Raw genomic sequence first — 16,544 nt, forward strand, 5'->3', positions numbered from 1 at the left:
TTGTCTTTCTCACTAGTAGTTCCCTCCCCCCTCTTTTCTTCTGTTCTGTTAGCAAAGTTATCATCAGCTGTTAAACTAGTCCAGCAGTAACTAGTTCCCCCCAGGCACAGGCTAATAACATATTTACAAACATGGCCAGATACATGAGGCCTCCAAACACGTCCCTCTTCGTCAGAAACATCGCTGACGATTCCAGGTGAGTCAACATTTAAGCTAAACGTTAAGCTAACATTAGCTAAAGTCAGGAGAAAAGTAGTAGTGTGTGTGTGTGTAACTTGTAGGTTAGCTTGAGGTAAGCTAACGTTGCTAACGCTCGTATGGTGCGTTAGCAACGTTAGCTTACATCAAGCTAACGTTGCTGAGCAGTGCAAAGGAAAGGAGACAAACGTGTTGTTGTTGTAAACCAACATGCATGTTTTACACAGTGGTCGCTATTCGGTCAGAAAAGGTCGAAGGTGTGAGTTTTAAAATGTTTAAATGAACAGACAACGGAGCAGTAGCTCGTTGACTAGCATTCCACGCGTGCTGCACACAGCTAACGGTAGACTTGGAGGGTTATTTTCGCATTGCAACTGCGTGTGTTTGCACATGAATGAACAGTTACTTTTGTTTGTTGTTGTTTATTTTTTTCACACATTGAGTTGAGCTACCCTAGTTTTTCAGCAGTGTTTTATTTTATTATTATTTATTTATTTAATTTTTCAAGCTCTGTAGTAGTAGTGCAGTGGTTCTCCACTGGGGCCCCCAGTCTTGAGCAGTGTTGCCAGGTGCTACTAGAGAAATAAGCAACCAGGTCCATGAAAACAAGCCCAAAATAAGCGACTATAAGGCTACGGCTTTTTTGAAAATAGCCGATCTACAAGCGAACGCCGTTGTGAGCTTGTAGATCTGCTCTTTTCTGGTACAGGGGTCTCAAAATACTTAAAGATGGGGGGGGCTCCGATTAATTTGGGGGTCCTTGACAAGAGAATGTTTTAAAACCACAGTTCTAAAGAACATTTAGGAAGCCAGCGCAAAATAAGAAACTAGTGCAAAAAACGCAATCCACAACTACCAATATTTACATACAAGTTAAAAGAAAAACGAGCCCAATGGCAACACTGGTCTTGAGTCTAATTTTACATCCACCGTCTCCTTGCCTTGATAACCATTGGTAGGCTTCTTTTAGGGGCCACGGGGCCCGAGGTGAGAACCATTGCACTAAACTAAAGCATTTGAACAAAAGGCTTTAGTCCCTGTGGGTAATCGGAATCAAACTTGTTATTTACGGTGTTCAGGCCTGAGGATTTGCGCCGTGAGTTTGGCCGCTATGGGCCGATAGTAGATGTCTACATCCCGCTTGACTTCTATACACGACAACCAAGAGGATTTGCATACATTCAATATCCTTTCCCTTTAAAAAAAAGAAAAATACTTGAAATGTTGCTTGATCTGTGCTATACGTTTGTCTTCTAACCCAGTGGTTCTCAAAGTGGATCCAGGGACCCCCAGGCCCAGGGGTCCTTGAGGGGATTCCAGGGTTCCGGTTAAACCATTTTTATACTAATTGGCAATTCAAAAATGGGTTATCTACAAGCTCATAACAGGTTGCAAATGTATTGTGAGCTTGTAGATCTGTTATTTTTGAAAAATGGGTGAACATTTTTGAATAAATCTTGGGAAAATATTATGGTGGTCCCTGACACAAAGTCTTTTGAACTGGGGGTCTGATGCTAATCAATTTGGTGGTCCTTGACATGAAAACATTTGAGAACCAGTGTTCTAACCCATCACATCATTTAACAGTAAAGTATGTGTCATGTATGTTTTTGTATCAGCATCTAACTTAAAGTTTCTCTGTTGTTGCTTTAGAAACTGTAAAAGCATCCTGTTGTGGAGCTGGGCGCACACAGAGAACAGAGCCATGTAGAATAATAGCTGTAAAGAGAATCCACACAGACCTTCAGGATGTCAAAGTACAAGAAACAGTGTGAGGGGGAAGTTTAAAGAAAGAACATTTAAAGCATGAAGAGGAAAAAGGCTTGGATTTGGCGTCAAAAGAATGAGGAAAAGAAAAGAGGTTAAAGACGAATAAACAAGCAGGAAACTCCAAGTCCCAATGGGAGTCGTTTTAAAGAAAGTAAAGATGAAGATGAAAGTCAAAGGTCAAGGTTGTTTAAGGTAACAAACACGATATTAATTTGTATCCTTAAACAAATCCACACAGTTGACGACAATCGGTTTCCAGTATATCGTCTTTGACATAATTTTAATTGAAAATTCAATTTGAATGCATTTTTTGAATCAACATATTTTATGTTTGTAGACTGGTGCGCCATTAGATTTATTAAATGTTTGCTAAAAATAGAAAAATCTGTCCCTGTTCAAAAATGTGGCTAACCTTGCATTTCTGTTTCCTCAATTTTTTTGTTGCATATTCAATGCAAATTAAATGTTTAATGACTTTTCTCCCGAATGTAAAATGAGCAAACAAATTGTTTTATGAGTCTCCTTACATAACCATTGTTTATATAATTATGATAATTACTTGCATTACTCCCATGTATTGTTTGTTCATTTTACATTTTGCGCAAGAGCAGAACTCATATGTTCTAATAGAGAATTCTTAAGCATTTCTTTAGATTTGTATGGCCTACATGATTATATCCCCCAAAAAAGAGACACAAAACCCTTAACAACACTGCAAGTTTGAGGACGTGCGAGATGCAGAGGATGCCCTTCACAGCCTTGACAGGAAATGGGTATCTGGTCGACAGATTGAAATCCAGTTTGCCCAGGGTGACCGAAAGAGTAAGCGTTTTCATTTATTTATTTTTAGTCCATATGTATTCCACACTTGCATATCCCCTGTGACTGTGAGTGTAACATAACATGAAATGGTGGTCTTTGGCTTCATATAATTGGTCCTCAGTAATGCTCATGATAAAATGGTAAAAAAAAGAAATCCTCGGTCTATGCCTCATAGGTGGACACTTCAGAGACCCGCCTTCCAGTGACATCATCGTTAGGGATTTTTTCCAAAAATGTTTTTATTCTTATTAACACGAGAACAATGGCTTCCATTATAGCATGCTAGCTTTCCAGGAATAGATTAGAAAGTCTGCGGATTCTAGCTTAGATATTCCCCATTGATGATGTCACTGTCCACAGCCCCCCCAGTGTTCAGTATGTTTTTGCCCTTTTGGTTAACTCTTTCCTCATCCCCAATGTTATTGAACAGCACCAGGTCAAATGAAAACAAAGGACGGATCTCCATCTCCACGCAGCTCCTCACGGTACGATGACTATGACAGAGACAGTCGCCGTAGACGTTCGCGTAGCCGCAGCTACGAGAGGAACCGCTCACGCAGCCGCTCCCATGAGCGCCGGCCTAGACGCTCCGACAGTCCAAGAAAGTGCGTTTTCTCTTGCTGCCTTGTCACGTGTTAATTTATGCAGAGCTAATGTGAAACACCTGTCTAGAACAGTGGTTCTCAACCTGTAGGGGTCCTCAAATGACAGTGAAGTGACAATTTAAGGACTTTTAAGACCTTTTTAAAAAATAGGGCAAAAAATGAAGATTTGTTTTTTGGACTTTAATGACATTAGACTGACAGGAAATGGGGAGAGAGATGAGGAGTGACAAGAAAGTAAAGAAAAGACCATTACTGCATCAAAAGTAATCAACAAACTATACTATAAAAACTGGTTAAACATTGGGGAAATTGTCAAAAGAAAAAGGCAAACATTGTGAAAATAGCAGATCTACAAGCTCACAACGTGTTGTGTTGGGAGCTTGTAGATCTGCTATTTTCACTATATTTATCTGTGGAACTGAGCCAAACAAAATGGAATGCCTCAACTCCAACAATTCCAAGTGCTTATCAGGGTGGGGGTCCCCAGTTCAAATATGTTTATTTAAGGGGATCGCGTCCTAAAATGCTTGAGAACCGCTGGTCTAGAAGACAAAACTTACTGAGAACTAAAGCTCTCAGTAAAATGCTCACTGAGATGGTGATAATCAACTTCTGTTATAGTATTGTTGTGTTTGCATCAGTGTCTCAAAGAAACATGCAACATTTTGCTGTCTTCCTCAATCTAGCTCTCGTGGAAGGATGCAAAGGAGAGAAAGAAGCAGGACTCGAGAGGATGAAAAGTGAGCTTGCTAATAATTTCCATTGGATGTAATTTGTTTAGCAGCACCTATTTTTCTATATTCATGAATACATGGCATGTTTTTTGGGTGCCATAAAGTTTAGACGTTGACAGAAAAGTTTTATCTTTATAAGTTCATATTTATTTGATTGTATGCTTTGACACAGAATAGCATGTAGTACTGTTTTTCTTTTTTGTATCCCCTGTTACATCCCCAAGCATGTATGGTGAGGAGGAAGGTAAAAGGGGAACCTAATTATTGAGAAAAAAAATAATATGGTACAATAAAGGGACATCACCAGAGCCAAATAAGAAAACAACTCAAACAGCGGTTCTCGGTTACGCACTTGTGAATTGCAGTTTTTTGATTTTGCAAGACAATGTTGCATTAACTACTCTACACACGTTTCAAAAAACAAGGTAGGAGGAACCAAACTTTGGGCTAACTGAACCGTTGAACATCTACTGGATTAAGACATGGACAAGACTTTTCAGACTCCACACTAGTGTCCAGTTCAACACATAAAAAAACAGTGTTGGACACAGACAGCTGACATGGTCTAACACGCTGTGAAAACAGCTGCTGGCAGTGGCTTCTGGACATCTGATTTGTCCATCCATTAGCCATGGGGTGCCAGAACCTTTGACGATGTACAGCCCGTGGAGAGTCAGGGGAGGGTAATACAACAGGGAGACAGACACACACTTGCAATTACAATGCGCACACACACAGCCAGTCACCAGCCGAAAGCAATCCTCTAATTGCCCACTCACTCACACGCAGGACAGGGACGGACAGAAACGAGGCAGACGGGAATAGAGCAAGTTCACAAAATCAATAAATGATAATGACCACAGTACGACTTTAGGTCATAACATCCCCATTTATTGTCTAATCTTTATTTCATGCCTAGTGATGCCCTACGGAACCCAGTTCTAACCTGCTGTTGGTACTGGAGATATTGAGGAGAGAAATTTCCTTGTGTCAAATATGGTATCTTTCTGGAAACTTTGCAAACATAATCGATATGTCTTTCTCTCTGTGCCTGTCTGTGTATCCTACACCCGCAAACTGGTTCAGGCACAGAATAGCGTGAGCTGCACACAGGGTCTCTCTCGTCATCATGGCAAAGAGAACTACACTGTGTGGTTACATTTTATTGCAGTCGACAGCAAAACACATCGTCATATTCATAATATATCTGCAGAGCTGCGGAATTGTTTAGCACGCAAAAGTTAATTATTTAGTCTTTTTCTTGCCAAATAATCAAAAGAAACTGATAAGAATATCATTAAAAAAAGTACCGAAGCTATCATCTATATTCATTGTATTGTATGTATTAATAGTATAAAATCCTAACAAACTCTTTCTGTCACGCCATTTTCAGTCAAAGACCGAGGCTTCAAAGGGAATACAGAGGAAGGTCTCGATCCCGCTCCAGGTCCCAGAGTCCACCACGAGACAATGTCCACCCGGCTCCAGCAGCTCACAGGCCCCAGCAGGAAATGCGTAGAACGCCCTCCCGTTCCAGGTCTAGATCCTTGTCAAGATCAAGATCTCATTCACGGTCTCGGTCCCGATCTTGGACAGGACGCAAGTCAGGAGGACACTAGGAAGCAAAGGAAACCAATGCAGAATCCTTCTGTGGATCAGTCAGGGAAAGGGGCTGGGATATGATTTGTTAAAGGACTGGTCATTTGGCAAAAAAAAAAAATGGTTTGAGATTGAGAATTTTGCTTTTTTCTTTTCTTTTTTTTTTTGGAGTAAGGGGAAATGTGACACTCCACTGATACCGCATGTGAATATTTACGGTTTGTTCAGCCATGTTAAATATGCTGGTCCTGACCTTGATTTTAGGAAAGAACTTTTGGATAAAGATTTGGTGAAATGGATATCAGAAATATTTCAGTAGCTTCCATGTATGGTGGTTTAGCGAATAGGAATTCTTACTACCGTATAAGCATCAGATATTCTGAAAAGGGAAAGCTTTCTCTGTCATGTTTACTTGAATGATTGTATCAGTGGGTTTCCTAAATGTCTACTTTTTGCATGTTTTACTCTCTTAACCATCAGTTTTATTTTTTGTTATTTTTTTTATAAAATGCCATTGTTTTAAAAGCAATAAATGCATTTCTTGTACAGGAACACATTTGTGGCATCAACAGTTTTTGATTTGCAATATAAATTCTTAATTCATTACGGATGTGTCGGCATTATCCTAGGTTTATGATGCAAGGAGGAACGCTATTCATATTTGTATGCTGTTTGTCTATATCAGGATTCGGCAATCTTTTTGACATGAAGTGCCATGTTTTTATTTTCTTGATAGTCAGTGTGTGTGTGTGATATCAACACTAAGTTTAATTATGACACCACATAAAAATTCAATATGTCCAACAGATTGTCGATTGTCCATATACATAACTTACATTTTTTTAGGATATTGTAAATATCATTAGACAGAGCAATAACCCACCCATCTACCAGACTCCAGTCAGAGTTCAGAGTTTGAATTAATGAAGAACTATGTGCAGGATGTTATTTGTATACACTGCAGATGTGTTTTTAATTTAACTAACTAAAAAACTTTTTGGAATATTTATTTTTTAATGAAGAGAACTCACACTAGTGTGCCAGTGATCACCCTCCCCTGTGCCTAAGGTAGACTATTCTATAGAATCTTAATGCATATTTAGAAAAAATCTAGAGAAATGTTCATTGCATTTGTGTAGGTGTGGTCATGCTCTCATTTGTGTTTTACAATGGGATTTAGTTTTCCATCAGTTGTATATATTGTTCTGAAAGGGCAGTGTCAGTGTAATGCCTAAAATGTAATGGAAATGGGAAAGCGTGCACATCCAAATGATAAAAATGTTAAATAATAGAAAAGTAGTTTGCTTTCTGGATCATGCTTCCATTAAGAGGGAGCACTTATCTATATATAGGAGTGTGCAGACTACTTTTCTATTCTAAAATGTAATGACACATGCATACTGTCGGCCATTGAGCAATGCCAATGGAGCAGGTGGGGATTTAGTACCTTGCTGAAGGGTAGCTGGTTGGGGAGAAGCAGTGTGCATGCCTTCAGAAAACCAACCTAAAGAGTGTGTTCCAAGCAAGCCATGCAATTGATTTCCTGTTAATGGAATACAAAGCAGAGTAGCTGGGAGGAATGACTTGATTAGATTCACAGTAAATCAACCATGTACACAATCGGACATGCCCTATCGACCCTGGTATTGAAAACCATGCAATGATCAAAAAACTGGAATGGCAATGTGGTAGTTCATTGTGAGTTGCATTAGCCTGCTTAGAACACACTGAAGGCCTCAAATTCCCTTAAACACTTGAACCCTCGCATCCCTATTCTGAGCATGTCATTATAGCTGAATATTCTGCAAAAATATGACGTGAGCTTGTAGATCAGCTATTTTAGGTGAAGAGGTTTGGTGTTGAAGGGGGGGGGGGTCAAAGATAGCCCACCTTGGGGGGACCTTGGTCAACAAAGTATATAGGGTTTAAGTGGTTAAGAGAGTATCAAGTCATGTGTGATTGAGAAAGAACCAACACAATGGAAAACTCAGGCCACAGCTACCTCACTGACTCGAAAGGGAGCAATTTGTGGTTCTGTGTGGCTCAACGGGTACCATTTCCACTTTCACCTGCCAGGTTTGATTCCTTCTAGGGACACCCATGCTAAAGTTGTATGCATTCATAATACTGCACACAGTGCTTTGGATGAAATTGGTAACCAAATTGTATCAATTGTTAAATCAAATTACAAATACATATATATATATATATATATATATATATATATATATATATATATATATATATATTATATTATTATATTCATTTATTTTTTTAATGTCCATTGGGGATTGGATGTGTTACGTGTATAACACAAGCACTCCAGCTACATTATGGTAAGTGGTGGACAGAAGTAAGTTTTCAAATACGTGGGAAACAGATTGACTGCTAGCGATTGACATAATCATTGACTGGTGTTATGCAGGAATATGCAGGAATATAGTGGCTGAATGTACATGATGGACATAAGTGGTGGGTGGTCTCCCAGCCTTTGTTGTGGTTATATGACAGCTGCATCAAAGACAGAAATTACTCTATGGAAACATGGTATGACAGTGACGGGTCGTGTTATTTCAGTTAAGAAGGGAAAGTCAAGATCGTACTAAAAGTATATAACCTTAGCATTGGCTTTGCAACCTGACATTACCACAAGGTAAGAAATAATACTTGTTATGTTCTTATTGTTTTCCTGCACTGTATTTCTAGCCCATTGTCTTAACTTTTAAATTGTACTGTATTTGCTAACGGTGTCAGGAATGCTATTAATCCTGATGTCCTTTTAGAATTGTGCGGTTCACACATTGAATTGTGGCTATTTCAACCCTGTCTGGTGTCATGACCCTGGGTGACAAAATTTGCCACAAGCTTTTTAAAATACAGGAACATGTAACAGGTATGAGATGAAATACAATCACACCAAAGATAAACAATGAAGCTGCCCCCTGCTGTCTGACTGCACTTCAGGCACAAGCAGAGACAAATACTTGTGTCATCATTGGTACTTGTTGAGAAATAAACATGTTGTTATATAACAGAGGTAATGTAAATGTGTAAATTGCTATGCATTTTGCCGCGGACACCCCATCTGAAACGGTTTTGTGCCAGGGACCCATATAAGAGAAGATTTATGGATAAAAAATAAAAGTTATTCAATGTTTTCCAAACATTTTCAATATTTTTCAAAAATGTACAAAAATAGCAGATGTACAAGCTTGTAGATCTGCTATTTTGGAGTATCCAACGTATAAATGGATAAAGTGGTTAAAATGATTGTGATACTATTTTTGCTGGGGACAACCCTGAACCACACCAAGGACCCCTGGACTTTGAGAACCACTGTTGTAGACAATTCATATATATGTATACACACGCACGCACACACACACACACACACACACACACACACACATATGTATATATATATATATATATATATATATATATATATATATATATATATATATATATATATATATATATATATATATATATATAATAACATGACATGTTAATAAAAATGTTTAATGTTAAATGTTTCTGGGGGGGGGGGGGGGGATTTATTATTTTGTACATTTGCACATAATTTGAAAATTGGCCTCTGCATTTAACATATCCTAACTATTAAGAGCAGTGGGGAAGTGCCATGAATATGCTAATGTGGCATTCTGTCAAATATTAGTAATGAGTCACCATGGCATGATGTACCATTTCAGAAACATTTCATTGAATGGATAATATCTATCCAACTGCAGGAACCCCACCAGTAGCTACCTTCCCACCACACCACAGAGGGCATGGAATATTTGGCGGCACATTTTGCGCCAATGACTCGAAAGGGCCACCTCCGGCGACCGAGCGTCCGTAGGCCTGCTGCTGGAAGGTACATACATGGCAATTGGCAACAGAACACAGCATTGATTTCTCTGTGCAGCCTATAAGTTGTGAACAACTACAGCCAACAGGGATCATTTTTCTAGTTTGCACCAGCAGTGGAGCCTGGAATCACAGAGAACATTAGAATTGTTTCTGTTTTTAGTGTTTTAAGAGGATAATTAGAGCATTAACAATGCACATACGATTGTATTCAGTGGCAGATTTGTTTGCAATATGCCTTGACCTTTACCATTTATATCCAAAATGAAAGGTAAGTTTAATTTTCATTTTCATTTTTAAGTCAGTTTTTGGAGTAGGTGCTGCAATTAGGCCAAAGCTGTCAGTTACAGTATATACACGTTGTCCTTTTCCTGTCCTCTAGTAACAATTCTAAACAAGCCAAGAATTATTACATCATGGGCTACCATTATGTCCATTAGACTATTTTGTAATGATTACAGATCACATCTAATGATTGCCAATATTAATTGATTATCAGATGACATTGCGATGAGATGCTGATATTAGATAATGGTATAATCTTTTGTTTTCTTTTATTGCTTTGTCCAGGTCAATAAAATACAGAAGCATTAAAAAAATCTTCTGCCTGGCATAATGGTTTAGTCCCCTCTCCTTTTCCCCCCCCCGTTACGTCTTCGAAAGGCATCACTGATTCTATTATTTGACATATTTACATATCTCAGTTTCAATTGTTTTGTGATGTAACCAGACTCAATATACTCTGTTCTCAGTAAATATCATTATTTAAAAAAAGAAAAATGTTGGTTTTCTGATCCAATGTTCAGTTCTGTGTTATAAAGGCTTTGTCCTGATGCCACTACAGTCCAATTATACAATTATATAATTAGCATTTTTCTATAAATCTATATATTGTATTTGTTCTACAGCAATGCCCGCTTGAAAATGGGAGACTGGAACTTCCTGGGTGGGATCTTGGAGGAGGTGCACATCCACTCCACCATAGTTGGCAAGATCTGGCTCACCGTCCTTTTCATCTTCCGGATGTTGGTGCTGGGAGTCGCAGCAGAGGACGTTTGGAACGACGAGCAGTCTGACTTCGTCTGCAACACAGAGCAGCCTGGTTGCCGCAATGTGTGCTACGACCAAGCCTTCCCTATCTCCCTCATCCGCTACTGGGTGCTACAGGTCATCTTTGTGTCATCTCCCTCACTGGTGTACATGGGTCATGCCATCTACCAGCTCCGGGCCCTTGAGAAGGAGCGCCATTGTAAGAAAGTGGCCCTGCGCCGGGAACTGGAATCAGTGGATGTGGAGCTGGTGGAGAAACGGAGACGGATTGAGCGTGAGTTGAGACAGATGGATCAGGGCAAGCTCAACAAGGCACCACTGAGGGGGTCTCTATTGCGAACCTACGTGGCTCACATTGCGACTCGCTCATTGGTGGAGTTAGCCTTCATGATGGGCCAGTTTATCCTCTATGGACTACAACTGGACCCTCTTTATAAGTGTGAAAGGGAACCGTGCCCCAATGTCGTAGATTGTTATGTCTCCAGGCCCACAGAGAAAACAGTCTTCATGATGTTTATGCAGGTGATTGCCTGCATCTCTCTCTTCCTCAGCCTGCTTGAGATTGCGCACTTGAGCTACAAGAAGTTCAAGAAGGTCAAAAAGGGCAACCTCAAGGAAGACCTTGATTCCACGGGTCCCTCTGCGAGCCGCAAGGCTACTACTCCCACAGCGCCAAGTGGATACTCTTTGCTGCTGGAAAAGCAGGGCAATGGCCCTACTTTCCCTCTACTAAACGCTTCCTCTGCCTTTGTTCCGATTCAGGGGGACCCTGGTGTCAAGCCGAGCTCAGACGACCACAAGGACAGCAAGGAGGTCGTTCTGAGCTCTGCTGAGCACAACAGCAACTCCAATAACACCAGCAGTGAGACACGGTCTCCACCTCCTGTGGACAAGCAGGAAAAGCCAGAGGACCTCACGCAGTCTCTCCCCCATCACAGTGACCTGGAGTGTGGCGGCGCGGATTATCCCACGCTCCCTGCACTGGGCGCCTCCCCAGGCCCTAATCGGACAGGCATCACAAGTAAGTCACGGAGAGTCAGTCCATCATGGCAATACTCAACAGTGATAGAGAGCAACAGCTCAGACAGTGGGGACTCCTACACTGGGAATATAAACATGAAGCCTCGAAGCATCTATGTGGCTCCCCGAACGAGGACGCTCTCTAAATTGGACCTCAAAAGACTTAGCAGACCACAGAGCCCAGACTCGGCGGGAGAGCTGAGCACTGTGTCTCGACACAGTTGTGAGAGTAACAGTCCCATAGGCTCCTCTCCCAAAAGCAGAATATCGCTAGCAAGCTGCGCCAGCAGCAGGCGAAACGACCTGCAGATCTAAACATTAAATGACTCGTGCTATCATGACACCAGAAACTCTGAAATGTCTGTTTGGACACTACTGTATATACAATAGTATTTTGCTGTACCACACAGTACATTCCACATGACACCAGTAGGCTATTATGTTTTATTTGGACAATAGATGTGTTGACATTGGATGTTTGAATGTATTACACACACTATGCTGTACTTCTCACATCCAGTTATTAAGCAGATTTTATTATTAAATGTATGTTAATCTACGTTGCTCATGCTTAAACCACATTATGATTTTCTTAGGTCTAGGCCTGCTGTATCTGGTTTCAAAGTTTGTTACAGAGATGTATAGATTTTATTACGGCGATCAAGCTGACCTCTGTGTGCACCTAGTCAGTTAAGTAATGGATGTCTAAACCATAAAATCCATGTAACTGCAAATCAGCTCTAGGCGGCAATTGGCTGTTACATAACTTGATGCTCTAGTCTACACATCAATACTATTCTTTGAATCCAGCCCCCGCTGAAAGGCACATGTTTCACCATCACTATAGTTTCCTATGGCAACAGTTTTTAACTCTCTTCCTGTGATCCCTGACTACTGTTGAATTATTTCAATTCTATCAGGTAATTATTGCATTAACACAGAAGCCCAGTTTGACCTTCTGAATAGAAGGTCAAACTGAAAAACAACATCACTTTCAAATGGAGTTGTAAACCACTGTTTTTAACACAGTCTATATACGGCTTCTTAATTGTTTACCCGTTTTATGCAAGTCTGTACAATTTCCCTCAAGTAATTCAACAAAACAAAAACAGTGTACTATAAAACACAACAGTCCAGAAAACTGTCATTCAAATCTATGGGCAAAGTATCAAAATCTTTGGCGTTGCTGATGGTTATATTCTTAAATTCGGAAATTGAATTGAAACTGGACTGAAAATGTCAGTTCATCGTGTTCTGATTCTGATCAGATCTTAGTTTCCCTATCAGGTTGATCTGTTTGTTAATTTGTGATGTGTTGCCTTTATATGAAAATGTGCTTTTTTTACTTGACATCAATCCACACCATTGATATCAATCTTGTAAGTTATTTAATGAATACAATGAACTGTTGTCATTTTTGCTCATAAAACGACCCATGATTACATGTTGCAAGGCCATTATTTTATTATTGGAAAGCAGTGATGGCATAACAGAACAAAAATCCCAAATCTGCAGTGATTATCACTGTACATCATTGGATCAAACTTTTACATACTTCTACTAAATGTGTTTTGTTTTTTAATGTACGACTGAGCCCCTCCTGTCCTCTATTCTTCAGCTCCCTCTTCAGGCATGGGTTCATACTGCAAAAGCTAGAGGAAAAACAGTCAATCATAAGTGTTAAGTCTTTGCAACACTAAAGTTGAGCCATTGTACTTTTATTTGTATGAATCTGTCACCTTATTTCTTAGCTCTTTGTTCTCCTCCACCAGCATGTCACACTTCTGTTGTAGCTCAGCCAGCTCTATGCGGAGTGCCTCCGCATCAGCTGGCCCTGGACCTGCCGCTCCAAGGTGAAGCTTTATGAAACTGTGTGAGTGAAGGTCAACCCATTCGCTGTACATTTATTTCTTTATTTGATCTGCAGTCATATAACTCAATGGATCATTGAGTTTCCAATTAAGTGGTTCAATTCTTATTGCGGCCGGCCACCCTTGTTAATATTTTTTATAATTTGTGGTATTGTAAGGTGGTTGAAAAATGGGGGCCATCTAGTGACTGATATAGCAGGCAGCGCATTCATCAGTGTCTGTCTACTCTGACACTATGGAAAGCAAGGATTTGGAAAAAGACAGTTTGTAATTTGCTCTTTGATCCAGGCCAGCTTTCAACAGCCCAGGGGTACACACTTTTCCAGGAATGACCCACAAATATCGATCCATGATTGTTATTTTGTTAATTAATTGACACTTAATTGTTGGACTGCAGACAACAGCCAGTTTATGTATATAATAGCATTACATTAAAAGCTAAAGAACGGAAAGCATTAGTGCACTGAAAAATACCAACGTGTTGAGTCAAAACCACAGGTCAAATCACTGGGTTATTTTTCTTCAGTACATGCAAAACAAACAGGCAACATGTTTTGACAGAAAAAGTATCCTTTGTGTTTTAAATGCACACCAAATCCTGCTCTTAAAAGTACAAAACAAATGCCTCTACTACATACCAGTTAACAGCATGCAATTTAGGCATTCATTTAGCAGATGCTCTTATCCAGAGTGACTTAAAAGTGCTAAATCAGAATAAGCAAAGTAAACATGAGCTCTAGTCAATAAACACTTGTTGTTGTAAATAGCAACATAAATAGAGTGCAGAGAGAACAAAGTAGTGCCTCGGTGAAACTTGGATACCTGGTAACAATGAACATAGAATCTGTCTAAACAACATGCACACAAATCCCATTAACATTTGTGAATTGTTAATACATTATGAAGTGTTGTTAATACAGTATGGTTATCGGAAATTCTGTTTTAAAACAAATTACTCATAAAGTGAACATTTAGCAAACTCTCTGCTTTCATTGCTTGGCTCATGTTGCCATTCTAATGTTGCTATACACAATTCTGCAACCCAACAGATATCTCCTGTGACCCAAATGTGGGTCCTCCTCCTAACCCATAGCTTGACCCATACTGTAGCCTACTGGATCTGATCCAAGCTAAGAAAATGTTGGACCCACAGAAGCCCACAACTAATTTCTGGCGTTCAAGCCATAGATTATGAAATATTAGTGGACCACATCTTTTTCGATACTTGTCATTAAAATGTGTGCAACACAACTTAGAAAAGGATACTCCAGAGCATTATTAGGTTTGTCTGTCTCTTCATAAAGGGTCACTAATACTGCAAAGAAATAAAAGAAAATTGATGATGATACCGTTAGATTGACCTGCATCCTAATGCATGTCTAGTCATCAACTCATTTGATTTAAAAAAAAATATACATACCATTAGTGAGACCGTCAATGGCCCCGGATTTTTCCAGGTACCTTCTAAATTGTTCACGTTTAGAATCTGCTGCCTGGAACATAAATGTGGTTCATTATAGGCGTTATTGCTGACAGCTTTTAGACACAGGTGCTGCAAATGGTTTGTAGAAACAGTGTAGGCTAAATGGTAAAACAACCTTATACTGTAACTGTGCTATCTTTACATTACCCTAGAGAGCAGTCAGTGGTTCTCAACAAAGTGGTCCGGGGACCACCAGTGGTCCTTGAGGGGGTTCCAGGTGGTCCCCAGCTAAATGATGGAGAGTTGGTAACCAAATGGACCCTTCTAGATCTTTAACTCTTGAGAGTGTAAAATGAAACCAAATGGACCCTTTAAATCCAGTTCTGCTTTTGTGGATTTTACCTCTCAACAGTTATATTGTTAAACATCTGCATTACTTAATTTGCAAGAAGTCTACACAATTAGAGAATGTTAGAGGGATTGTTATTTTGATCAACGTTTGCCTGTTATCTCTCCTATGGTAGGCCTACCACATCAATATCATGGAATTGTGGACCAAATCGTATGCAACGATAACAAAATAGTTTTGGGTCTGCAGAGCCTAATCTTATCAAATGGTGGTTACGTGGCTCAAATGCCGAATAAAAAATGGACCTTGATATGAAAAAGGTTGAAAAGCCACTGCCCTAGAGGAAGGGCAGATGTCGCTTAACATGGTGCACAATTAAAACAAGTGTAAATACGAATATGAGCTGAAAAAGACATGTTTCGGAATACTTACTCTGTAATGGGCCATAATAAACGTGACTTAAAAAAGAGCTAAACAACAGTCAGCAAAGTGAAGTGTAGTTAAACTACCGACGTCAAAAGAAGAACCGATCGAGCGACTCTGCAAGGCTTTAGGCTGAGAACCCCCACGGCACCGCCTCGCGTGGGGTTGTTGCTATAGCAACACATGTAAACAGAGGTTACAGAGGAGAAATAATATTGTTTCTGTTCATTTGATACAATTAAAACACACCGTATGTGCGTGTCAATGAATTATAAGTAAATAGTTTACAGTGGTGGAAAGTAACTACTTAAGTACAATTTTGAGGTATTTGTTTTACTTTACTTGAGTATGTCCAATTTTTCTTTTACTTCTACTCCACTACATCAGAGAAAAATATCATACTTCTACTCCACTATAATTATTTGAAAGTTACTTTGCAGATTTAGATTGTTGTTATCACAAAACATACATTATAACCACATTTCGTCCGTTTGAAATAGCCGATCTGCACTCTCGCGGTGAGGCATTGTGGTTGTGAGCTTTCATATTGGCTATTTTCAAAAATATTTTTAATACATTTTGAACTTGTGATATGGGACATTCTACACAATGAGTACTTTCATTTTTGGTACTTTAAGTATATTTTGCCAATATTTTTGTACTTTTACTCAAGTAGGCTACATTTCCAGACTTCTACTCGTAACATATTATTTCTACATTGCAGTATTGGTACTTTTACTTAAATAAAACATGTGAGTACTTTTTCCACCACTGGTTTTTACACATTTGATACTAGACAATTTTTTG

At 39.5% G+C, this 16,544-nt stretch overlaps 3 protein-coding genes across 3 annotated transcripts; 2 read left to right on the top strand and 1 right to left on the bottom strand.

The window, feature by feature from the left end:
- Positions 1-24: 24 nt before the first annotated feature.
- Positions 25-6,280, top strand: LOC311061320 (uncharacterized protein). The gene is made up of 6 exons (XM_084079918.1): positions 25-196; positions 1,278-1,381; positions 2,686-2,790; positions 3,221-3,395; positions 4,082-4,135; positions 5,523-6,280. Exons 1-6 carry the CDS (start codon positions 132-134, stop codon positions 5,746-5,748), a joined length of 729 nt encoding a protein of 242 aa, XP_083936044.1. The 5' UTR covers positions 25-131; the 3' UTR covers positions 5,749-6,280.
- Positions 6,281-9,554: 3,274 nt separating this feature from the next.
- Positions 9,555-11,986, top strand: LOC311061855 (gap junction alpha-9 protein-like; the record flags this gene model as incomplete). The annotated part of the gene is made up of 2 exons (XM_084080553.1): positions 9,555-9,608; positions 10,510-11,986. Exon 2 carries the CDS (start codon positions 10,526-10,528, stop codon positions 11,984-11,986), a length of 1,461 nt encoding a protein of 486 aa, XP_083936679.1. The 5' UTR covers positions 9,555-9,608; positions 10,510-10,525.
- Positions 11,987-13,206: 1,220 nt separating this feature from the next.
- mycbp (MYC binding protein) lies at positions 13,207-15,852 on the bottom strand. The gene is made up of 5 exons (XM_084080456.1): positions 15,747-15,852; positions 14,963-15,035; positions 14,809-14,857; positions 13,411-13,540; positions 13,207-13,323 (listed from the first exon to the last, which is right to left on the bottom strand). Exons 1-5 carry the CDS (start codon positions 15,759-15,761, stop codon positions 13,279-13,281), a joined length of 312 nt encoding a protein of 103 aa, XP_083936582.1. The 5' UTR covers positions 15,762-15,852; the 3' UTR covers positions 13,207-13,278.
- Between the last annotated feature and the right edge of the window lie 692 nt (positions 15,853-16,544).

This window comes from Gymnoscopelus microlampas (assembly GCF_963454915.1).
Source record: "Gymnoscopelus microlampas genome assembly, chromosome: 15".
NCBI classification, from domain to species: Eukaryota; Metazoa; Chordata; class Actinopteri; order Myctophiformes; family Myctophidae; genus Gymnoscopelus; species Gymnoscopelus microlampas.